The sequence below is a fragment of the Uranotaenia lowii genome, chromosome 3, assembly GCF_029784155.1.
Source record: "Uranotaenia lowii strain MFRU-FL chromosome 3, ASM2978415v1, whole genome shotgun sequence".
Taxonomy (NCBI): Eukaryota; Metazoa; Arthropoda; class Insecta; order Diptera; family Culicidae; genus Uranotaenia; species Uranotaenia lowii.
Genome location: NC_073693.1, coordinates 270,675,959 through 270,703,374, shown reverse-complemented (window position 1 = coordinate 270,703,374; position 27,416 = coordinate 270,675,959). Strand labels below are relative to the sequence as shown.

The window sequence follows — 27,416 nt, the reverse complement described above, 5'->3', positions numbered from 1 at the left end:
GGAACTAAATTAATAACGCCAAAGGTAGTTAAGATAGAATGCTGGTGTTTTCGACAACATTGCTCTGTATAATAAAGCGCATATTTTGATATGAAATATAAAGTTTAGAAGTCCACCAATAGCAAGATATAAATCATAACTTTCTTGTTTAGTATTTTAGAGCTTAAATTTCTTCTACAAAGTTATTTATCTCAACAAAATACACAACTTTGCTTAATATATCAAAGTTCTACAATCTTAACCCAAGGAGATACGGTTGAATTAAAAAAAAAATACTTGAAAAATGCTCTACAAAAAGTTATTGTTTTTATCGCGCTATTTTTAAATCTCTCGCCTTTAAATTTTATATTAAAATATGCGAATTAACAACTTTGCCCAAAACACCTATCTTTTCATTCCTGAGCGAGTTCCTCTAGATTGATGTTCTGCACCAGGACAAATGATTAGCTACGAAAGCTTTCTTCGGTCGAGAAATATCAAAAGCGTAGCGGTTAAGGATGATAAATCCTAAATTTTACGATTTGTAAAAGTTTTGATGTTTTATTAATAAAATTTGTCCCAGATCCCTGCGTAATGTTCACGGTTTGTTTAAAAGACAAAGATGGATAATTTTAGTAAATGTTACTTTTCGAATTGCTGCTTTTGTAAATTAATGCTTCCCACGTACGATATTAAAAGTACATAAACCTAAGTATACAGCAATTTGCGGATGCCCGGATATTGTGAAAAAACTACTTGGATTTTGCCCAGTTTTATCCACATTATTTGGAAAATGAAACAAGCCCGATCAGGAGGGAAAAACAAAATTATATCAAAATGATATATTTTGATACTTATTTTTTTCTATCTAAATGAGTTATAATTCAGTACTCGTAGGATGTTAAAATATCTCAAATTATATCAAACAATCTATACAATCATAGCTAAATTATATCAGGTTTTGATATGCTCCTATCAAGATTATATCTGGTTCAGATAGCATAGTTTGATATTGGACAGAACAAATTATATCAAAATTATTACTTATCAAGATATGAGTGCTTCGAGAAAATTTTCTAGTGGAAGGCCAATAAACCACATTATTTGATAAAACCATGCCCCATTTATGGTTTCCCAAAAATTTGATTCAATTTTATGAATCTGTTGAGCGAAACTCGTTAATGTAAGGTTTGAGCCGTTGACTTCGATGTCCGTGTTTCAGAAAAAGTTGTACGTATATCAAAATAAGATTATATAGATATTATAGATATAGATATTTTAGGACAATCCGAAAAAAATCTTGTTCATTGAATATGAGCTCAACCCCATTCAAGTTTGTCAATCAGAATAAGATATAATTCAGATTGGAGAAACTTAAAATCGAAAATTTGGAGTACTTAATTATAACTGAATCAGATGTAAATATCTTGGTAAGTTTGAGTTATTATTTTGATATGCTCTCCTGATCGGGAGAAAATCAAGTTCAGTTTAAAATTGTTTGTCAAAAATTGGGTTTGTGAAAGTTTATTTCATCAAAAATCAAACCAAAACTTTCCTTCGTATACTTTAAACATGAATTTGACACTGCTGATGTGTTGCGACAAAAAAATGTAAGTCGTTTTTCCTCAGTAGATGAATGTCTGAAAGTTCTTCAGATTTGGCCGGATATTGCTCGGTTTATGGAATGGAGAATTTCAGATTATTTACCCGGTTTTCACCATGTTTTTCAAATAATTTGCCAGGAAGTGCCCGGCCCGGCTACGTACAAAAATAGTTCATACATAAACCTACATTGGACCTCTTCAACTGATGCACTGTTCCGCACTGCATAACGGCTTTTTTTTTAAGAAAACATTCCTGCATTGAAATCTTTCTGGCTGGATACACTGAGCTACACAGCCAGCGTCGCTAGAGCACAATTTTCTAGCCAGCTCCTTCTCTTTTCTTTAGAGCGAGCGACGTCCACCCGACCGTCAGAGCAACCGCAATCGGGCGCACTCGGCAAAAAGATAAGTGAACGTTGATCGGCTGAGCAGTGCACTCGGAAACCGAAATGATAAAAGTGTTTTTCGTTCTCTGCTCTGTTCTGTTTGCGAGGTGTTGGACAAGCATGCCAACTGGTGGTAATGCTCAGGCATCCAAGTCCAAGCAGGGACTGGTGGTGACGTGTCGCAGTTCCAAGCGAGCCAGAAATCCAAACGATAAAAAGGTGATCCCCAAACCCCCCGAGAGGCCCTTGGCGGTGGTGACGGCGATCGTTGGTCGGCTGCCATGCAGGAGGAGTAGGGGAAAGGTTTCCTAAATGGGCCTATCGGGTTAAATGACCCTACGGCTGTTTGATGAAATGGCTGACTAGACAGCTTATCTTACCAATGCATTTTGAGGGTGATACGCTTAGAACATAAGGCACGAAAGAATTTTATGAATTTACAAAAATATTTTACAAAAATAATACAAAATACAAAATAATTTACAAAAATCGTACAAGGTTTTGATACATTTTGATGTAATATTTCGACTTTTAAAAATTATACGTAAAGAGGATTAAAACAAAAACTAGGATGGTTTTTGTTTCTTACTCAAATGAACTTATGAAATTAAACATATTTCAGCTTTTGTGGAGGTTTAATAATCATTATATAGTGGAATAATAGAGTGTTTCTGTATGCCCCATCATGTTTGTAAAATGCCTCCATCCTAAAATAACAGGATAAATAGAATAAATAAATGATTTTTATCATTGAAACTTCAAATCTAAGCTCTGAATAACATATTAAGAGAGAATTGACGATCTAAAAACAGATTTGATAAAGTTTTTCTCATGGATGAACTGCTTCCATAGTATGGCAACCCTAACTTTTGTTTTATTCCATAAAATTATAATATACATAGATTTTTATGAAACTTCAGCTTTGTCGTACGGAAATTATTACTTTCTGGCAGTTTCAATAAAATTATACCGAAATATTGTCCAAAAAACGGAAATTTTGTTCAAAACATAAATAGGCGCATTTAGCCCGCACGGTTTGAGGTACGGCATTTTAGACAACACTTACAATAAAATCATTTTCTTGGAAACGAAAGAAAATTTTATCATTAAACATTACTCCAATGTAGAAAAACAGATGCCTGTACACGTGTATATAGTTTTTGTACACATATTCGATGTGATATTTGATTAAATCAGTGTTCTGCTTAATAGGCGCATATAGCCCGCTCCTCCCCTACGACGCGCTGATGAAAAACGGAATTCGGGAATTGGTCGATCCACCGAAAAGTCGAAAGGTCGTTGGCTGCAAGTGGACGTACAAAACAAAACGGGACGAACGAGGAACTATCATTCGCTACAAAGCCCGCCTGGTAGTCCAAGGGTTCACAAAAAAGTTTGGATGCGACTATGACGAAGTATTCGCCACGGTGGTGTGCCAGACTAGGAAAATGGTGTAGCAGTACGATATCAAGACCGCATTTCTCCACGGCGATCTTGAGGAGGAGATATACATGAGGCAACCACCCGGTTTCATCGCAGGAGGAGTAGAACACAAGGTGTGCAGAATAAAGAAGAGCCTCTACGGTCTGAAACAAGCCGTCAGGGCATGGAATTCCAATCTGCATTCCGTGCTTTGCAAGCACGGTTTTCAGCGCTGCGAAGCGGATCCATGTCTCTATCGGATGGTAAAGGACGGAAAAGCCTGTTACGTGCTGTTATATGATGACGACTTGGTAGTAGCCAGCGAGGAAATTGAGCTTTGCGAAACTTTGATTTCTGCTATGAAGAAGCAATTCGAACTAAGTGAGCTCGGAGACATCCACTACTACCTCGGAATTGAGGTTCAGCGAGACGAGAAAGGCGATTTCTTCGTGAACCAGCAGCTGTACATCGATCATTCGAGAGACGGGCATGACGGATGCTAAGGACTCTTAAATTCCATTGGATACGGAATATATCAAGCAAGAAAAGAAAGACGCGCCGTTGTCCGATAATCAAGCGTACCAGAATTTCATTGATCAACTTTTCTACCTTTTACCATACCAGCTGCCGCCATACCAGCTGCCCCACTCAAGGAGATGAGAACGAGGTCAAAAGGGTAATTTGCTACCTGAAGGAAACCAGCCACTATCGTCTTCGATTGAGCAGAACTGGAGATAGGTCCGGATTGGTAGGATATGCTGACGGAAAGACCGGAAATCCAACAGTGGCCAAGTCTTCAAGTTTTGCGGAGGTACCATAAGCTGGAGCTGCAGGAAGCAAACGGAGGCGGAGGCCGAATTCATCGCATTATCCAAGGCGTCACAGGAAGCAGCCTAGCTGACCCGCTTATTGGCCGAAATGGATGAGAATGGAGACGTTATAATCTCTATATGCTGGATACCGAAAAGTTCAGCAATCGGACGAAGCACATCGCCACAAGATATCACTTCGTTCGAGACCTCAAGCAGAAGAAGGAGATCGACGTCGTCTATTGCCCGACTGAAGACATAGTAGCCGATGCACAGTGGTCCAGAAATGAAATTTAGCGGGAAACAATTTATTTGCGCTCTTGCCTTAGGTTTAAGACATTTAGTGTCCAAGAAAAAGTTGTACAACATTAAAAGGCGCTACTTTTGAATGCAATTTTCTTAGGGTGGTTCATAAAACTCCTTAGATACGAAAATTATTTTTTTACTGTAATGAGATAGTGCTGTATTATGTTCAGCAATTATGTAGAACAACATCATTGATGAAACTTTGTAGAAAACTTTGAATGTCTATCTATTAACGTTTAGGTTTTATGATGATTTCTCGTGTACAAGTTAGGGTGGTCCTACAAAAACAAGTTTTTTTGTTATAACTTTGTTGAGTATAGACTTATCGAAATCATGTGTTCAGCAAGTATTTAGCAAATTATTATGCGCATCTTTTGTAGCAAACAGATTTCTTATATCTGCTTTTGATTCGCAGTTATCAAGAATTTTGTGTTCAAAAATGGCCGTTTTGTATGAGCCATAACTTCAAATGGAGCAAACTAAAAAAATCAAACTTTAATTTGTTTAAAATAACAGGTAAAAATCTATATTATATCAAAAATTTGGAGAGGTGTTTTTTGTTCAAAGCTTTTTATTTACATTTGAACTTGACCAAAATTGCCGTTTTTCATATAACGTTTCTATATTATTTTTGACTACTTTTGGCTGCGTGAGGAATAACCGTACACATCGTTACATTTATATCATCATTATAGTTAACAGATCTGAACAACTTTTTTAAAAACGGAAAAAAGTTGATTTGAGAAATCAATAAAAAATTCATAGAAAACAAAAAAAATACACTTATTGCTAGAATGTAACGAAACTAATAAAAAAACGCGTTAGGGGTCACATATCAAATGACGGCTGCATTCAGGAAGGCTGATTTTTGAATATTTCATACATTTTCTACTGGATAATGAGATGTACGGATCTGATGTCAGAGGAGTCTTTTAAAAGCATCCTCCAGACTAACTATACGATCGAACTTTCTGGAGTGGTTTTCTCGAAACCTTCGTAAACTTTTGTTTCTTGTTTCTTTACGGAGCTACTGTTGATAATGGTTAAAACTTTTCCAAAAGCTGTACATTCAGTCCCGTAATTTGTGCCACTTCAATCCGTTTCTCAAAGAATTTCCTGGTAATATTTCCTGTATTGGAATTCCCACCGGTAACCCCTGGCTCATCAATACATAAGTTCAGTTGTTCTTTTAGTATGTTTCGAAGACTTTGACGCCGCACACAGGGGTAAATGCACATAATAAGCAATCAAAATTATTTGCGGAAAAACGGAAATAAGTGAAACATAACTCCTTCTAAGAAAAATACAATTCAAGACTTTCTTGTCGGGTAGTTAGTAATTAATTTTTTTCAGCTTATGGTTTTATACATTAATAATCAAGAATCCTCATTTTTTTTTCATTTGTATCCCTCTGGCTATGTTATTTAGTCTTTTAATATTTTTACATAAGGTTATGAATAGGAAACTCTGCTTTTGTAAAAAATTTAGAACTGTTGACTAAGGGTGCGAACGCAAAGAAGAATTCCATGTCGCAGAGCAAAAGTGATATATTTTTATTGTTATACTAGCAGACCCGGTAAACTTCGTCTTACCATTTTAAACTTGGCGTCTATTTCAATTTTTTTTTCACTGTTTGACTTAAAAAAAGCATCAAATCTTGAGTTGTTAATCGTCTCGCTTTCTTGAACATGTCCTAGTTTTTAAACATATCCATCTTTTCCGTTTGCTCGAATTGGCCTGCTCAATTATATTGGAATCAAATCGAGGAATTTTAACTCAATTCTACGGGTCTTTTAACTGATTATTCAAAAAATATCTCCAATAAATTTTACATACATCTTACATGAATCCTTTTCATTTACATTTCTTTGATTTGGATGCTTTGAATATTGCCGAATGATATCAGGTATCAGCTTCCCGTTGCAAATTCGATTTTTTCAGCATTCAACGTTACCATCAAACTTGGCAAACTTCATGCTAAAAAAAATCCACTCTTTATAACTTGTTCCATAAATAACATATGTTGATTATATCTATGTTTCATTTATTGTATACAATTTAATTGATTGACTCCGCTTTGCTCGAGTTCACTTTAAGCTTTAAATCGAAATAAAAAGTTTCTCATTTATTGGAGTTTATTGCATATGAAACTTTATGGAAGAAGAATTTTGAATATCGGGACAATTTTTGGAGTGTTTACTCAATATTCTGCCTAGCGCAGCACTTTTAGCTCCCAAGTAGCTTTTGATGGTAGATTTTTTAGAACTGAAGAAATAAAAACATAAGAGATGACTTTTTTCAAACCATTTTCAAGCAGCTTAACTTTCCTCACATTTGGAAGCAGTGGTTATATTTTCATCAAAATCATGTCCAAAAAAAGGTTCGCCCTTTTTTTAGCAAAAATGCTTATTAAATCAAGAAGTTAATATTCAAAGAAATTTAATTTGGTTTTGAAAGGAGAGAAGATATGATTAAATTTTTTGTTATTCAACCGAATTAAAGCATTTTTATCTTCTTTTTTATCCTTAAATACATACCTGCCAATTTAAACCATTGTTGTCTGATTTAAAATTTTCCTAAACAGTGTTGAAGGTGATTTGCGATTCTGTTTAAGATTATGTGATATTTTCAAGATTCAATAAGATTTAATTGGAACGCAGGTTATAAAAAATTCAAAACATAAAAAAGAACTAATCTTTCAAGGCTACGATAGTTTCATGAGTTCATTTTTTTTTCTGGAAATTTTCATTTAAATTTACCTCGACATTTAAAAATTTTAAATATCCGTTCAGATTGAACACTCGGGATACCCTATCTGACTATTTTAGAGAAAAACTGGAATATGTTTCATGACTTAAAGGCGCATTGCCACTTGTTTCACCGTGTGAAATGACAGGAGTAAATATTATTTTCAACACTTTTAGGTCATAACAAAATCTTATCAAAAAAAAAAAAATCAGCTTCTGCTATAAAAAAATTATGCTTCTGGAATATCAATCACGAAAAAAAATGCCAACAAAAAATCGGATCTAAAGTCTCACCTACGTAACCAAAATATGTTAAACAAAAACACACATTTATGTTAAGTACGTACTTGAATTCTGTGTAAACAAACAGGGAACCTGTAAACAGTTTTTTGGTGAAAGATTTAAAAAAAGTTAAGATTATTTAGTCAGATTGTTTATTTGGGCCCAACCATTTATAAATTTAGAAATCATGTATACATTTTTTGTAAATGTTGAACGTTTGCACTTCTTTGCATTCGGCCTTCAAATGAACATCAATCTTATATAATCCATTTTAAAGGACAGGCTCTTGTTCAGTTCATGTGACTGTTAATTTGCAACGGATTTTGTAGTTGTTCTATAAATTTAATGGCGCATGATACAACTTCTGTGAAGTACATTTGTACATGTTTGAAAAATATTTCTAGCGGATTATAAACCAAGTCTTTCCACTTTTCTTTTTTCAAATGTCCGCAAAGAGTCATACCATTATTTCATACGCATCAGTACTAAATTCATATTATTTAGACAACAATTCCTTCTTGAAATAACACGAATTGATGTTTAATTTTTTCAAATCGATTGAATGGTTTTGATTTGATCGGCAAAATATTAATCTGGGTCACATCTGGGCGTCATTCATTACTACATATGTGCTGTACAAATGATCAAGGAATCAAGAAGAAAAAACACATCTAGGCTTCATGTGGTCACCACATGCATCGAAATTATGCTTGGTTGAGAAATGCGCGCCCAAATATTTCCACTAAACAGTATGCTATGCCATAGTTACTAACCTCCTACGACGTTTGCTTGCGACGCCTCGACCTTGGAGACGAAAAACAAACCGCCCGCCCGGCGCCCAAAGTAAAGAAAATCTCGAAAAAATTGAAGGCCATGACTTTAATTTGATTCAATTTATCACAAATTTAATGATTACGGACAATTAATGCGACTTTTTGTTGTTTTTATTCGATATAAACCGATTCGCATGCCCACAGAATATTCTAAAAATAATTTCATTTGAATCGGCTGGGTCATTTCGGAGGAGTAGTACTACAAACACCGTTACAAGAGAATTTTATATAATAGACTAGCAGACCCGGTAAACTTCGTCTTACCATTTTAAACTTGGCGTCTATTTCAATTTTTTTTTCGCTGTTTGACTTAAAAAAAGCATCAAATCTTGAGTTGTTAATCGTCTCGGTTTCTTGAACATGTCCTAGTTTTTTTAACATATTCATCTTTTCCGTTTGCTCGAATTGGCCTGCTCAATTATATCGGAATCAAATCTAGGAATTTTAACTCAATTCTACGGGTCTTTTAACTGATTATTCAAAAAATATCTCCAATAAATTTTACATACATCTTACATGAATCCTTTTCATTTACATTTCTTTGATTCGGATGCTTTGAATATTGCCGAATGATATCAGGTATCAGCTTCCCGTTGCAAATTCGATTTTTTCAGCACTCAACGTTACCATCAAACTTGGCAAACCTCATGCTAAAAAAAATCCACTCTTTATAACTTGTTCCATAAATAACATATGTTGATTATATCTATGTTTCATTTATTGTATACAATTTAGTTGATTGACTCCGCTTTGCTCTAGTTCACATTAAGGTTTAAATCGAAATCAAAAATTTCTCATTTATTGGAATTTATTGCATATGAAACTTTATGGAAAAAGAATTTTTAATATCGGGACAATTTTTGGAGTGTTTGTTCAATATTCTGCCTAGCGCAGCACTTTTAGCTCCCGAGTAGCTTTTAATGGTATATTTTTAAGAACTGAAGAAATAAAATCATTAGAGATGATTTTTTTCAAACCATTTTCAAGCAGCTTCACTTTCCTCACATTTGGAAGCAGTGGTTATTTATATCCATATTTTCATCAAAATCATGTCCAAAAAAAAGTTCGCCCTTGTTTTTAGCAAAAAATGCTAATTAAATCAAGAAGTTTTGATTTATTGGGTTAATATTCAAAGAAATTTTATTTAGTTTTGAAAGGAGAAAAGATATGATTAAATTTTTTTGTTATTCAACCGAATTAAAGCATTTTTATCTTCTTTTTTATCCTTAAATACACACCTGCCAATTTAAACCATTGTTGTCTGATTTAAAATTTTCCTAAACAGTGTTAAAGGTGATTTGCGATTCTGTTTAAGATTATATGATATTTTCAAGATTCAATAAGATTTAATTGGAACGCAGATTTTAAAAAAATTAAATACATAAAAAAGAATTAATCTTTCAAGGCTACGATAATTTCATGAGTTCATTCTTTTTTCTGGAAATTTTCATGTAAATTTACCTCGACATTTAAAAATTTTTAATATCCGTTCAGATTTAACACTCGGGATACCCTATCTGACTATTTTAGAGAAAAATTGGAATATGTTTCATGACTTAAAGGCGCATTGCCACTTGTTTCACCGTGTGAAATGACAGGAGTTAATTTTATTTTCAAACCTTTAAGGTCATAACAAAAACTTATCAAAAAAAAAAAAAAAAAAAAACAAATTCAGCTTCTGCTATCAAAAATTATGCTTCTGGAATATCAATCACAAAAAACATGTCAACAAAAAAATTGGATCTAAAGTCTCACCTACGTAACCAAAATATGTCAAACAAAAACACACATTTATGTTAAGTACGTATTTGAATTCTGTGTAAACAAACAGGGAACCTGTAAACAGTTTTTTGGTGAACGATTTAATAAAAAGTTAAGTTTATTTAGTCAGATTGTTTATTTGGGCCCAACCATTTATAAATTTAGAAATCATGTATACATTTTTTGTAAATGTTGAACGTTTGCACTTCTTTGCATTCGGCCTTCAATTGAACATCAATCTTATATAATCCATTTTAAAGGACAGGCTCTTGTTCAGTTCATGTGTCTGTTCATTTCCAACGGATTTTGTGGTTGTTCTATAAATTTAATGGCGCATGATACAACTTCTGTGAAGCACATTTGTACATGTTTGAAAAATATTTCTAGCATTTTGGATTATAAACCAAGTCTTTCCACTTTTCTTTTTTCAAATGTCCGCAAAGAGTCATACCATTATTTCATACGTATCAGTACTAAAGTCATATTATTTAGACAACAATTCCTTCTTGAAATATCACGAATTGAAGTTTTAATTTTTTTAAATCGTTTGCATGGTTTTGATTTGATCGGCAAAATATTAATCTGGGTCACATATGGGCGTCATTCATTACTACATATGTGCTGTACAAATGATCTAGGAATCAAGAAGAAAAAAACACATCTAGGCTTCATGTGGTCACCACATGCATCGAAATTATGCTTGGTTGAGAAATGCGCGCCCAAAAATTCCCACTAAACAGTATGCTATGCCATAGTTACTAACCTCCTACGACGTTTGCTTGCGACGCCTTGACCATAGAGACGAAAAACAAACCGCCCGTCCGGCGCCCAAAGTAAAGAAAATCTCGAAAAAATTGAAGGCCATGACTTTAATTTGATTCAATTTATTACAAATTTAATGATTACTGACAATGGATTTCTTTAAGCACCTCCTGCGTAGTTTTCCGCTAGAGAGATACAAATCTGCCATCTGTCTTATTTATTTAAAACCCTTTTTATTTTTATCAGATGGCGGTACCGAAGCGAATCAGTTTAGGGTGACATGAAATAATTTAGATTTTAGTGAATTCAACTGTAAATTGAAATTGAATGATATGGTAATCTGATCAAATGAATGGCCATAACATTTTCATTCCTCAACTGTTGAATAAAAAACCGTTGAATTACTTCAATGGAATGAAAAAGATTATTTTTAATAATTTAAAAAACTTCTCAGATGTTCCAACTGACATTCAGCTATAATGAAATTATGCTAGATTAATCTATTGAAATGCCGTTTTTAAACAAGTGTCCAATTTTACCTTTACCTTCAAAACAATGATAATGATTTTCAATTTATCAATCTATTTAATATATTTCTTAATCGATTTCAAAATTTTATTAACATCGACGGTTTTTAGAACGTAAAGCATTCCAGATTTCACGGTTTGATCCGGGCGAGCCCAAATACTCAAAGAAAATATCGGGACGAATCCGTATCAACCTGGATTCCCGGATTTTAATATAACGGTCCGGTTTTTTCCGGAAGTATGTATTCACATAATTTGCTGAATTTTACAAAAAATCTAATTGAGTAATGATTTGTTTAATTTCTGATCCGAAAACGAATATTTCATAATTATTTTCATCAAATTTATTAGGAATTTTTTTGAAGCTTTGAACACAATTTGAAGTGATTCGACGAAAAAATAAAGGTTCAAGTTTCTCCTATCTTTTCCTGATTTTGTTCGAATAATGGATAAATTTTGCTCTTATTTGTCTGGATAATACCCAGTTTTTGTAAATTCCAGGCCCGAAAACGTGTTGCAAAAGTTCTGGAAAGCATACTATAAAATTCCATTGTTTTCGCACCACTCGCACTCGATTCATTAAGACAAGCACGCACATAGAATCGCTGAATCAGTTAATTATTTTACTTGGAAAAAAAAATTTCAATATGAATTAAAACCTCATAAAATTTGCCAGCCTAACTTTTCATGTTTACTTCATGCCTATCCTTGGCGCTCATTCTTGTTTATTATGAAAATAAAACAATTCCTGTGGTAACTATGGCAACTATGGTTTCGCACTATGAGAGATAGTCATACAAGCAAGTGGACAAACTTATATTAATTGGAGTTTTGGTTTTATCACCGCTAATGTTTGTACCTCGAAATTATCGACGATGTCCGGTGAGTTTTAATAAAAATCAAACAAAATTTACTAGCTATCTACACGTTTCGAGCTACTCGAGGAGTAACTTTTGTTTGATTACTATTAAAACTCACCGAAAAATTTCGAAAATTTCTAATTCAAACATATATTGAAATGTTTTCATCAATTTGACTTTCAGAAATGACAATCAAAAATGGTTACGATCGTAAGATCATAAGTTAATATTTCACGATCACATTTTGAAAATGACTCCTATGTTTATAAAAAATGGGAAAATTTATTAATGTTTTTGAGCGGAACTCAGGCCCTTATCCTTTAAGTGGCTGCCTTTTCATTTCTTAAACACTTCTGGCCAGCTCTAATTTATAATAAAACACGTTTGAAAAGTAAGGACAATATAGGTAGCCCATTGGGATACCTAGCTTCAAAGTCAAAGACCTGGAAATCTGGAAAGCTGATTTACCCGTTTTATAATTACTTTTCATAGACGGTAGGTCAAAAAAACTGAAACTGGTGAAATTTTAAAAAAGCTCCAAATCTTGAAATCGGAACTGAACATTTCAGAACTTGTTAAATATCCACGTAAAACATGAACAAATCAGCCGGAACTAAATTATATCGTCCGAAAACTTTAATTATTTCATTTTTTCTGATTTCCTTCATTTTCTCATGCTTTATCTTCTAATAAGTTATTCTGAAGCCTCTCAACACTGTATTTTCATAGATATTAACATTTACATAAATGTATTGCACGTGGAAGTTTTTTTCAAATAAGTGATCATGAATTTGCATTTTTACTTTCCTTATCATATATATATCTCTTTGCATTTTTTCCTTATTTTTCAATATCTTAAGAATGGAAGAGTTCTGAAATACGAGCATTTTTAAACAAAGGGTCTTCTTCCTAACAAAAATTTAATAAAAATTATTTCCGATTTTTGTCAGCGTGATTTCTCATAATTCAACACAGTGCCACGATTTGTTGATTTTTCTGGGTTTTCTCTGCTACTTTGATCATGAGGTTTGACAGGTCTGAGCGCTAGTGGCGACTCCTCTCAGAAAATTAGCTTTTTCCATCGATCCATTAATGCGACTTTTTGTTGTTTTTATTCGATATAAACCGATTCGCATGCCCACAGAATATTCTAAAAATAATTTCATTTGAATCGTTTGGGTCATTTCGGAGGAGTAGTACTACAAACACCGTTACAAGAGAATTTTATATAATAGATGAAAAATGGAAATTTTGGTCAAGTTCAAATGTAAATAAAAAGCTTTAAACAAAAAACACCTCTCCAGTTTTTTGATATAATGTAGATGTTAACATGTTCTTTCAAACAAATTAAAGTTTGAATTTTTTGGTTTACTCCATTTGAAGTTATGGCTCATACAAAACGGCCATTTTTGAACACAAAATTCTTGATAACTGCGAATCAAAAGCAGATAAGAAATCTGTTTGCTACAAAAGATGCGCATAATGATTTGCTAAATACTTGTCGAACACATGATTATGATAAATTGATACTCAACAAAGTTATAACAAAAAAACTTGTTTTTGTAGGACCACCCTAACTTGTACACGAGAAATCATCATAAAACCTAAACGTTAATAGATAGACATTCAAAGTTTTCTACAAAGTTTCATCAATGATGTTGTTCTACATAATTGCTGAACATAATACACCACTATCTCATTACAGTAAAAAAATAATTTTCGTATCTAAGGAGTTTTATGAACCACCCTAAGAAAATTGCATTCAAAAGTAGCGCCTTTTAATGTTGTACAACTTTGTCTTGGACACCAAATGTCTTAAACCTAAGGCAAGAGCGCAAATAATTGTTTCCCGCTAAATTTCATTTCTGGACCACTGTGCGATGTATTGACGAAAATCATTTTCATTCATTTTACCACATTATATGACGTTCACTGATTGAAATAATTTTCAATTTCAAAGACCGATTTGCATTTCTCTTTATATTGAAATGCTTAACTTGGCCTACAAAAACCTATTTTTCAAGAAACCAATTTCAGTCTAAATTTTTTTAGTGTTTCTTGTTCTTCTTAAGGTTCAACATCACATTTGAAAATAGTTTGATGAATTACACAAGGCCTCCACATTTCCATTGCAATTTTCTATCTTCATTGCAATTTTTTCTTTTGTTTTTGAAATAACTTTTCAAAATAGGTTTAAATTATTGAAAGAAGTGATGCACTTTTTTGAAAAAACTTGAAAACAATAATATAGAATTTTAAAATAAAAGTTTTGAATCTATTATGAACTTTCATCAAGACTTCATGTAGTTATGAGTTATTCAAAAAAAAGTTATGGAAGTTTTCTATTTTTCTTTTTTCCTCATTGAACGAATTTTTAACGAAGTTTTAAGCTTAATTGAATTTATGATACTTTTCGAAGCATTCTTCTAATTGATTTGCAGGTTCCAACAAATTTGTGAATGAAATCAAGTTTTTTTTAACTTTCTGCAGTAATGTCAAACATACGTGTAATGACATATTTCCAAATTTTTAAAACTGCTGAATTTCACTTTTTAGATCATGTATCATCATCGTCATCATCATCAAAATTTTATTCCTTAAATGAATGAAGTATAATAACCGAAATCAGTTGATAGTTAATCTTTTTTTTTTTTTTTCTCGGGATTTCCATCCCGAAGGATGATTCATTTCTCAATTTGATTGATAATTAGTTATCAATGATTATTTAATATAAAACTGACACATTTTAAAACTCCATACAATCAAAACTAAATTTGACAAAAGACTCGAGTTCAGTACGCTTAAATCTTCCAAACCAATCACTAATACATAAGCATCAAAATGCTGTTCCCTTGACATATCAAATAAATTCTTTAAATAAGTTTAAATAATGGTGAGACGTGTTTATTGAAAGAAAAATTCCTTCTTTTATGTTAGAAAAACTTTGTTTTTCATCTTAATTTATTTTGCATATTTTCAAATGGATTTAACGAATTTTGCAGTACATTTTTTTAATTTCTAAATAAATTCAACTTTTTTAAATCAAGCTATTTAAATTTTTTGAAATATTTTGATAAGTTTGATTTTCATTCCAAATCGCGATATTTTTTTTTCAAATTCAAAACACTACAGCGGATTTTTCATTTTTTTTCCACAATTAATCATGGTTAATTTTTTACCTGATATAACCTTCATTTAATGATTCAGTTTACTTCAAATTTAAAAACAAGATTGCTTAGAAGTTATTTTGAAGCAAAATATCTTGTTTAGAATACGTAACATTATTTTGAAAAAATTATCAATGACTATAGTATCATTGATTTGAAACTTTCATGGTGAACTGTTTTGGAAATTTTGGTTCATTTTATCTGTAACATCTATAAATTTGAATTTGAGTGACATTCTTGATTAAGAAAATGGTGTTTAAATTTCATTTCCTTATTTATTGTGCATTTGGTTATTATTTTTAGCTAAATTTAATTTCGAAGCCCCCCCCCCCATTGACGGGCCTGGTGTGTATCAGTGTAGTTGATCAGTGAATTTGAATACTCAGTATTAACTACAGAAAGTATTAGCTGTGTCTTATTAAATCGATTCTAACATTTTGAAATACAAGTTGTCAAATACATTGAATACAATTCGGGGGCAAAAGGAGGATTCGTATAACCAATTTGTTTAGGAAGTATTCATCTAAAGTAGTAGTGGTTGTTGCTACTAACTTATTTTAGTATTGTTAAGTGAAGTTTGATTTTAATATATGTTTGTCCTTATTTCTTAACTCGAAGCTACAGTTGCGTTCAAAAAGAATGAAATCGCGTGAAGCTGCGCACCCACTTCCATCTTTGACATGCTGCCATTTCTCGCTCGGTTGATATTTTTCCATGAAAATTTCACACAATCTAGTTCAATCATCCATCCAGCGCTCTACAAAATTCTTTACAAGTCTTTACAATGACTGGAAACAAAGATAAAGCTATTCTCGTAAAAAAGGGAAATTTTGAATTGCTTCACTAAATTTGCTGTATCTTTGACAATTTTCATTGAAAAATTTTAAAATTTGGTCCAAAGCTGAAAAATGTATGTTCTAATACCAGGCCAAGTTTCGTCAAAATCGATGGACGTGATCAAAAATAGTGCTGGGTTGATACAGACGATTTCATTCTTTTTTGGACGAATGTTTGAATGGAAAACATCGTAATCCATGTATTCTTGGGTTTTTCTCTCACAAAATCAAAACTTATCACAAAAAATGTTCGTGCTCAAAGTCAAAGTTAGAAGTGAGTGCGCAGCTTTACGCGATTTCATTCTTTTTTGAACGCAACTGTGTATCGAAGAAAACCAAATATGCTTGTATTCTAGTTTTGGGAAGGTATTGCTGAACTACACTTTCCGTACAATGCATTTAATTACCGCTTTGAACGACCCAACGTTTTCAATTAAGAAATTAGTTCTATTTCCAAATCCTTACCCGTGAGATTCCCTGGAAGTATGGCAGCAGTAAATAAAATAATCCAATTTAATTAGGGAGGATGCATTTTCAAAAACCCAATGGGAAGGTATCTAAAACAAACTTGGAAAATTGAAATGACTTACCCAATCGGTGGTGGCGTGGGCAGCACCTTGTCGAACCCTTTCTTCCCTAGCAGCCAGTAGGTGTTCATTTTACCTTTGCCCTTGATCTCGATAGGTCCTCGCGGGTCAATCACGTAGCCCCCGGCCTGCTCCAGCAAGTTGCACGTTTGCTGCGACATGTGGATGCGCCATGATGATCCTGTTTAAGGGGGTTTAAAGATTGAAATTACTTTGCATTTAGTGGGTTCGTTTGGGGTCAAGTGGTTTTGTGAACTCTAGCTTAACAAGAAAGGTTGAGAATTTTATGAGCTTTGAGTGATGGGAGAAGCATATACCTAGTTTAGATTATATCCCCTTAAAGTTTAAATTGAATTATTGATTCGTAGACAACATTAGTTGAGCAACAAGCTGTTATTTTTCCTAGAATGTACCACACTAATTGCACTATAAAGTGACCAAATCCCGATAATATCGATAAATTTAAGCCCTACTTCAAAGCCATACGGACGTCACCTCTTGGCAACTTTCGATCAATTTCGTTGTTGTGATAGCATCAAACTTTCGCTTCATTGATGCATTTTCGACCCATTTAAATATCTTATCGCGACACGACCACTATCTCTGTTAGTCTTTAATTTTTGTTTCGCACCGTAACCAAAAAAAAACTGAACCATGGCAGCAGCACTTTTTGACGTCACGGTGCCATAAAATTTCAATCACACAATCGCCGGATCGACTGTAAACAAACTGAGGACGACGACAAAATGAGACGAAATGATGATGGTGTACCTATGTTGGTACTCGGTATTAATTTTCCATTATCTTATCACGATTCAGCTGATGGCGGTCGGTGCTTTGTGTAGCCGGAAAATATGGGGGCAAATTTTCCCTGTTCCACGGCCAGGGGTTAGAAATCCACCACCTACACGCGGCTTGTTTTGGTGCGGGACGACCAACGACGGCTTTTCGAATGCAAAAAGCAAAAGCTTACGCGTACAGATGGTTCAAGTACAGTGACAAGTGGGTAATTGAGTTTATTGAACAAACTGATTTTTTGTAGCTGATTTAACAATATTTATTGAAAAAACTACCTAGCATTGAAAAACCAAAAGGAGAAAAACTCCAAAGAAGATTATTTTTTGTTCTGAAGTGTCTCCAGAGATTTTTCGAATTAAAGTGGCTCCAGAGATGACTTTTTTAACCCTCCAGTACCCCGGATTGCTATTGAAACGCCCATCAGCACGTTCGTTCGGAACACACTCTGCCTTGCTGGTCCAAATCAACAAAAGGAAATTAATTAACAACATTATCAATCAATTTCATTGATTGCTCCCATAGCGGGGATTACAACATGCCCGGGATGTTTTGATAGCAATTTTGGTGCTCTGTTTGCTGGCTTGATATTTGTATGATTCTTTCTGGTTTTTTTTTATGTTTCCAGTATCACGCTCATAAAGAGCCGTTTCCGGCAATCACGGTATCACGGTAATCGTGTTTTTGTTTGTGAATTAAATAAAGGCCGGTTTCGATACTGTTGTACATAGTGCAGAAACTCAATATCCTTTTTTGCTGAAACAATAATTGCATTGAACATTGTAGTGTTGCAATATCGCCTGAATCGATATGTTTATTCAAATTCCTGTAAAAATAGTTTTTAATAAATTTATCAAACTGGCAAAAAATATTGATGATCATTTTTTGCAAATTGAAAATCGGGAATCGGTTGAAAAAGAACAAGTTCACTGCACAGTATTCATAAAAAAACGAGTGGCTCCAGAGAGTACAATTTAAGTGTTCGCAATCACGATGAGAAGCACTCTGAATAAATAAATAAAAAGAAATTAAAAAACTGATAGCCTTAGTGATATGTTTCGGTTGTACTCCATTTTCCCAAAAACCATTGCCCAGAATAAAAAATCACCAGAATTTCAATCACCAGAAAGCCACTTCCCCAGAATTTTTTTTCCCAGAATGCTCCATTTATCAGGATTTTTTTTCCCAGAATGAACCATTTCCCAGAAAAAAAATTATCGGAATGAACTATTCCCCAGAAAATTTTTCTCCAGAATTGCCTTTTCCCAGAAAATTAAACATATTTATCCAACTTGAAATTCCCATAATACTATTCTTTTGCGGCAACCAATGAGGATGGCCGTCGGAAGCGGCGGCCCATATACATTGGTCTAGGTCTGCCGGGGCTTCCTAGGTCTGCGTGAAAGCTGGGGGTGATCCTTTCAAGTTAGAACGCGCAGCGTGAGGAGTCGGATACTAAAAAGGTTTTTTGAAGGACCATGATAAGCATTGGATCAATAAACGTACCCAAACCATAAACAAAGCACAATATTGGTTCTAAAATAAATTTAGTTGGAAAATTTCAAACCTGTAGTTTCATTTAAAAAATCATTATGCAAAACTAAATTTTGATTCATATGAAATTTATAAGAATTCTATAGAAAAAATAAATAAAAATACTGGAGGAAAAAAAATTTGGGAAATGGTTCATTCTGGGAAATAAATTTCTGGTAAATGGTGCATTCTGGGGAATTTTTTTCTGGGAAATGGTTCATTCTGGGGTTTGATTTCGAGTGTTTGTCATTCTAGGAAAAATTCATTTCAGTTTTCGGGTAAATGGGATACAATCATATGTTTCTTGGAATGTGTCTATTTGGGATCGTTTTCGAGTTTGTCAAACCCTGAGGTCTTCAAAGCTTTGTTTTTATTCAAAACTCATCAATGATTTTTTGCAGAATTTTCAAGTTACGTTTACATGAGTAAATTTGAACTTTTATATTTGTATGGGAAAATTTCTTCTGTGGAACCAAGCCTGCTAATGGATTTTGTGCCAATTTATAAAATTTTCAAAGGAAATTTTCCGCTGAACGATTTTGCCGAAGACCATAACTTCATATCTAATTAGGCGAAAAGTTATTAGCTGTTTAACAGGAGTGATGCAAGTTTTGCAAAAAAACTAGTATTGCAATACCTTGCTAGGCACCCAGCAGTGATGTCAATTGTTATACAGCTGATAACTTTTTTGCCTCATAAGATACGAAGTTACAGGCTTCCACAAATTTGTTCAGCGGAAAATTTTCTTTAGAGAACTCAACAAAAACCATAAGCTGACTTGGTTCTATAGAAGAAACAAAAATAATGTTGATTTTTCAGCTCAAAATATTCAATTTTCCTATACAAACCAAAAAGTTTAAATTTACGCATGTAAAAATTACTCAACAATTCGGTAAAAAATTCAAGATGAATTCAAAACGAAACTTTTTAGACCCCAGGGCTTTTGAAATTCAAATAGACCTTAAATCGACTAAGTCGAATGTTTCGTAAATTTGTTTCATTTTAAAAAGGTAAATCAATGATATTGAAATAAGTTGTCTGAAGCAAATAGCATAAAAATTTGTTTTATTCTACAGTTATAATATGACTTTCTTGGAAGTTTGGTGGCTTATTATTTTATTTTAGTATATTCAATTTTTTTCTTCTGGGACCTCAAATAATTTCATGAGAACTTCTATATTGCTTCATTTTTTATCTACTCTTCCTGAGAGCCCATACAAATTAAACTCCCTTGTGAGATCTAGAGTATCAATTTGACACTCTGCGTCTAAAATCGTTATTTTTTCTTGTTTTTATGTACGTAACTCAAATTTATTTCTCAGACTATATTTAGCTACAATCATTAATTTTTACCTTCTTAAAAGTATTGGAAAAAAATGGTTAAGCCATGCTTCAAAAAAAAAAAAAACTGTAATTCTCAGTTGATAAGATTGAGAATGAATTGGAAAGTTGACGTAATTTGAGCCATACCAATAAACAAGATCAAAATCTGCTTATTTACGTAAACAAAAAAACCAAATTCCATAATTAAGACAAACAAATGTGGTAAATTTGCTGCTATTGTAGCCAAGAATACTATGATCAAAAATTACAAACTCTGGAAAATAGAATGAAAAGAAGAAATGATCCTTCAATTGATATTTCTAAAATATATCTACAGCTCAATTATCAAGAAACGAAGGAAGACGCTGCAATTTGAAACAAAAACGACAGATTCAAATTCGACGCTCACGAACACGACGATTCCAAGAATGATGGCCACCAGCTGTTAGAAGCGGTTTAAATCTGACTCAAATCAAACAATAAAGCTTAGTTCTTTTAGAAATGGGACAGTTACGAATGCGTGTATCTCAAAAACCTTTCGTTTGATCTAAAAACTTTCTATGAAGGAAATGAAGGTAATGTTATGATCATTCATGAAAAAATTTAAAAAAAATTATTTATTGTTTTTTTGAAAGAATAAATTTTACTTTATTCTTGGTACCTCCCATAGGCTAGCGCACACTTTTTTCAGTCATGATATTGATTAGTTTTTCAAACTAATACTTCGTCTAATCTATATTTTAAACAAGATCAAAATCTGCTTATTTACGTAAACAAAAAAACCAAATTCCATAATTAAGACAAACAAATGTGGTAAATTTGCTGCTATTGTAGCCATGAATACTATGATCAAAAATTACAAACTCTGGAAAATAGAATGAAAAGAAGAAATGATCCTTCAATTGATATTTCTAAAATATATCTACAGCTCAATTATCAAGAAACGAAGGAAGACGCTGCAATTTGAAACAAAAACGACAGATTCAAATTCGACGCTCACGAACACGACGATTCCAAGAATGATGGCCACCAGCTGTTAGAAGCGGTTTAAATCTGACTCAAATCAAACAATAAAGCTTAGTTCTTTTAGAAATGGGACAGTTACGAATGCGTGTATCTCAAAAATCTTTCGTTTGATCTAAAAACTTTCTATGAAGGAAATGAAGGTAATGTTATGATCATTCATGAAAAAATTTAAAAAAAATTATTTATTGTTTTTTTGAAAGAATAAATTTTACTTTATTCTTGGTACCTCCCATAGGCTAGCGCACACTTTTTTCAGTCATGATATTGATTAGTTTTTCAAACTAATACTTCGTCTAATCTATATTTTAGGTGGCTACATCCTCTTCCTTCAATTTCCGCTACTTTTCGTACCAATCCTTCTCTTTTAAAAGAAACTGAGGGCAATTTAGTAGATACAGATATTTCGAAATTAACAATTTTTATTATTTTTGAACCACTTTTTAAGCGTTTTTAATATAATTTCTGCTGGCAGAATCTGGCAATAACGAAGTAAAACCACCATGAGTTTAAACTTAAAGTATAATCGGTTAGTATAGATCGTAGGTTGCGAAGGGTACATAAAAGATTACTCTTTTTAGGCTTTTAAAAACAGCAAAAAACTATAGTTTTCGTTTTGAATATTGTAATTTCTTTCCACAGGAGCAGAATTTTGGCAAATCATAATATTTTATACAAAACTAGCTGATCCCAAACGAACTCCGTTTCGCTTTCAACTTGGAATTGTTTGAATGAAAGTCAATTGCAAGGCATTCTCCAGATGCACTTCTGAATTCATTGTTAAGTAATAATTGCAAAAATATTGGACGCTCACTTCGTCTGTCGTCTGCTACTAAATTTGAAATCAGGAATAAAAAACCACGTGTATGAATTTTGACTAAATCATTGCATAACAACGCAATTATTGCCAAAAAGCTAAACCCCTTTCGGGGGCTCTTCTATAATCTTTGATATCTGAAATCGATTGCTCTTCCCTCAAAACTCTCGTGTGCAAATTTTCAAAGCAATCCATTGTATAATAACGTCAATATTGCTAAAAATAGTGAAAAATTAATTTATATGAACGACCCCTTTTGTCGACCCCTGGCAAAACATTTGACATCTTAAATTGATAGCCCGTCTCTGAAAACTACCGTGTGCAAATTTTCATATCAATCTGATGTATAATAACGACGATATTACAAAAAGATTGAAAGGTTTATATGGACGACCCCCTTTGCCGGCCCCTTAAACTGAATTGAATACCTGATATCCATTGCTCATCTCTCAAAACTCTCGTGTACCAATTTTCGTCTGAATCCGATGTATAATAACGACAATATCGCATCAACAGTGAATAGTTAACATGGACGACCCCTTTGGCCGACCCCTGATTTTAGTTTTGATAAGTGAAATCAGTTGTTTGTCCCTAATAACTCCTATGTGCAAATTTTCACCCCAATCCCATGTATAAAAACGTCAATATCACTAAGATACTAAAAATTTAATATGGACGACCCCTTTTGCCGGTCCCTTACACTGAATTTGATACCTCAAATCGATTGCACGTCACTCAAAACGATCGTGTACCAATTTTCATCTGAATACGATGTATAATAACATCAATATCGCAAACACAGCGATCAGTTAATATGGACGACCCCTTTAGCTGACCCCTTACACAAAATTTGACACCTGAAATCGATTGCTCGTCTTTCAAAACACTCATGTGCAAATTTTTAACACGATCCGACGAAAAGTAACGTCAATATCGCGAAAACAATATTTGTGTTCTATGGACGACCCCCTTCAGAAGGGGTCATCCGAAAATCTAAAAACATTTTTCATCCTTCCTGGTCCTAATGAGCATCCATGCCAAATTTCAGCTCTCTAGCCCTTAAGACGACTGAGTCTATAGAGGACAAACAAACAAACAAACAAACAAACAAACAAACAAACAAACAAACAAACAAACATACAGAAATTGCTTTTTATATATATAGATAACCAGCAAATACATACTTTAATATACTCCGGATCTTGCCACGAGCAGACCTGGGATAGGATTCGAACGCTGGAATTTGTTTAAAATAGGGTATTTCATAAGTATTGTCGTTCATCAGAAATGATCTGTCCCATAGCCTCGGTACCGGCTATACAGCTTACGAGCTCTGGAACTAGCAAAAATTTATTGTTTGAGGTGGGATTTGAATGACTCATTACCAGGCAACACCTTCAACTTATCTGAGAAATTTTTTTTTTTGGAAATTTCAGCGATCTACCCTTAGTTTTTCGCTTTTTGAAAACTAAAAATGCTGGTATGAGACTTGATTCCCTATGACCCTTAGCCGAAGTTGCCGATCATATGCTTCACTCCAATGCTTGATTTAGACTCTGTGGACATTTTTGACAGTATTTGCATACTTTTCCACCACTTACATACAGTAATTCTTCGAATAATCAACGGTTTCGTCAGCTATCAATTTGATTATGATGGATTTTGAAAGAAACTGTGCAAAATTATTTTTTCCTTTTTCTCTTGCATCATAAATATCTCGAAAACGCGTAATTTTTAAATTTTGAAAAAAATAGCTCGGATAGTCCTTTTTACGGGCAACAAAATGCTGCAAAAATTTTGAATGTCCGATTACTAGTAAACGAGCTATTAGCAAAAGAAAGTGTCCCATTTCTAAAAGAACTAAGCTTTACAGCCGTCAAAAAAGCACGCGTCGTTAAAATTCGTATGCGAAAAATAGAGTGGTGAAACTGTTATTGAATTGCCTAGAAAACTTTGTAAAATTTTATATTTTTTTGCTATTCAATTTAGTTTTTTTTCTGAAAATGGCTGAAATAGTACAGTAAGCCAAAACCTCCAAGGCAAATTGTATTTATTTGATTTGAAATTCACCATTAATCCAAAAAGTTATCGACTAACGTTTTCGAATCCGTCGAAACGCGTTCCGCCAGCACGACGAAGCTCCGCTGATTTGGCCAGATTTGGCATCATGCCACTATTTTAAAAGTGTCCTGGAGTGGTATGAGGCCAATTCTGTCCATTTTGATCCAAAGGACAAGAACCCGCATTCCGGCAAATAAAAACTTTATAAGTGGAATGCCTTAATAAAAAAATCATGAACCCGCCAAACAGTCCGGAGCTACAGCCGGTGGAGTAGTACTGGGCAATAATGAGATGGAAACTTCGGAAGAGCAAGAAAACAATGAAAGACGAGGAGGACATGTTAAGAAAATAAAAAAAAACTGAGAAACTGGTTCCGGATGACATTGTAAAGATTTTGATGGTGGGCATCAAGCGAAAATTCGTTCAATTTTTCACTCAAGGCTCCATCGATTAACTTTTTTTATTCTTGAAGTGAATACATGTATAAAAGTACCCTAAAATTTTTGTTTGATTCTAAACATTATAAGAAGATTGGCATTACATTTTTGGTGTCGCAATAATTTCGTGTTAGCTTTTTAAACGGACGAAATTAATAACTCTATTCCAGCACTGGAACCGGCGTTGAAATCTTAGTACAGGTTCCGGTTAGTTCGAAAAAAAAAACCTAATAAACAAGTTTGTGAAGAAAGATTGAAGTGCGCGTGGAATTGTTCAAAATAGCAAAATTTTGGATATGAAATAGTTCCATCATTTATCAAAGAGGATAAAAATTGTCTTATTTGCCTGTATTAAGAACTATTTTGTTTGAAGTTGTTTTTTGTATCATGAAAAGAAAGCAGTGTTATAATAAGAATAGATGGTTGCGAAAGAAATCATATTAACAGAAACCTACAAAAAGGTGGCTCCAGAGAGTCAAAATATGGTGGTAGTTAAAATAATAAAAGTGATGAAAAATGAAGAAAAAAAAGTACAGTAATCATCTCTCAAACCGGTTCAGCTTAATATCATTTGCACTCTCATAGAAAAGTTGAGATTATTTGATTTAATCAATCACTGTCAATGTTGTCTTAAGAACTTGAAAAATCATATTTGTTGTGGACATTTTTTTTCTATTTTTTAATTAGGGGGAAGTGTTTTTAAATGCGCATGTTGGGTAATATGCGCATAAAGCCGATTGACGATATGGCTAGAGATTTATCATATCTAATCAGTGCAGTTTGAGGATAATACGCTTTTGACACATGGCATAAAAAAATTAAATAATTATATCAAGTTGAAAAAATTTAAAAATTCAAACAAGATTTTTGTCAGTTTTGTTATAATATATTTAACTTTAATTATTGATCGTACAGATTATGTGAACAAAAATTTTAATGGTTTTTTTTTTCTTATTCATCTGGAAATCGGTTGGCAAAGTTGTAGATGATAAGATATTGGAATAAGAGACAGGTTCTGAATGCCCATATCAAGACAGGTTAAATGCCTATATCAAGAAAAATAGATTATTCTGATGGGCCAAAGTTGGCCTTGCTCGTGTGCGGTCGCATATTTTTCCGTGGTCGTGTTTTGCTTCGTGATTCCTTGAAAATTATTATTCGTTACCTCCATCGAGTTATTCAATGTTATTCAATTCGAAATTTTCTTACGGTTCGTCGGTCAATACTGGATTCTAACTTGCATTTTAGTTGATCTGAGAAGACAGAGACGTTCTGCAAGTGTGAAAAATAAAGGAATCTTAGTCGATTTGAATTGTAGATTCAGATTGTAGATTTACTAATGTTTCAAAAGTTCCCTGATTGTGCGCTTCGTGACAGGAAGTATCATGTTTAGGTAAAGAAAAAAAATGCAAGTTCCAGCGCCGGAGTCGTTTTTTTTTAAATAATTCGAGAAATTGTGGCTTTTGGAAGAAGTTTAAAGGAGCGGACCCGTGAATTGTTAGCTAAGTGTACTAAGTTGAATTCTTGTTAAGACCTACAGGATTGTTGGTTTTTTGTTCAAGTGATTTGGGGCTGCGAATTTATAACAAAGATGTCGACTAGACGACACCATTTGAAAAATTGGCTATGTTTACTGTATTTGTACCGCTCGTTGGGCGGCAGTCAACATTTGATAGATTACGATGGTTACTGTGATTAGAAAAAATTATGAAAAATTCGGCGTTTATCAAGATCCAGAAAATTCAGCTAAGTATCTTTTCTAAATTTTATTTCTTCAAAACATTTTATTGAGTTGGAATTGTTACTAGGTAAGACTTGAATCATGAGTATAAACTATTTATTGATCAAATATTTAAAATAGCTTAACTCTATTATTGGAGATTTGTGGGAGGGTTGGACAGGGCATCAAACGAGCCGAAAACTGATATACCATGGATTGTGGGTTCAAGCCAGCCGGAGTATCTCGGCAAATTTCGAATCATGAGTAAGTTACTAAGATATCTTCTCAGCATTCTTAATTTGTTTTGAACAGTTGGAAGGGAGTGAGATGAGTCAAACCTGTCCCAAGCCAGTGGTAACGGACCCCTTGGTTGTGCTGCAATTATTGTTGATGAGTTAAGAATGAACAATGTTTGAATGTGCGATCGAGACTTCCCGTACCGACCCGGGTCGAAAGACCTACCAGCCACTGGTGGGTCAAACATACATACATACATACATACATATCAAGAAAAATAGATTATTCTTATAAATTTTTTACTTTCTATCATTTAAACATTAAATCTACGCTCAAATCACGATCTTACAGCGGAAAAAGAAGAACTTCATACTGATCCGGTAAAAAAAAAATGAACAAAATATTACCATGAAATATGACCATATGGAATACCTAACTATGTTTCATGCAAAAGAACTAGTGATGTAAAAAATTTCACTAAAATTTCAGCCTTGACGTATGCTTAACATCCGTTTCTACCATTTTCAATTAAATAAATTCAAAATATTGCAAGTGTAAATGAAATATATAGTTTAAAACATAAATATGCGCATTTAGCCCGC

The 27,416-nt window shown here is 33.4% G+C and overlaps 1 protein-coding gene across 1 annotated transcript in view; it reads right to left on the bottom strand.

The window, feature by feature from the left end:
* Positions 1-27,416, bottom strand: part of LOC129753407 (retinal guanylyl cyclase 1-like) — a 112,192-nt gene that overhangs the window by 8,611 nt on the left and 76,165 nt on the right. Inside the window, exons 6-7 of the mRNA XM_055749230.1 lie at positions 16,872-17,049; positions 16,747-16,758 (exon numbers count right to left, since the gene is read on the bottom strand). Of these exons, the coding sequence (XP_055605205.1) occupies positions 16,747-16,758; positions 16,872-17,049 (190 nt within the window). The remainder of the gene's footprint in view (positions 1-16,746; positions 16,759-16,871; positions 17,050-27,416) is intronic.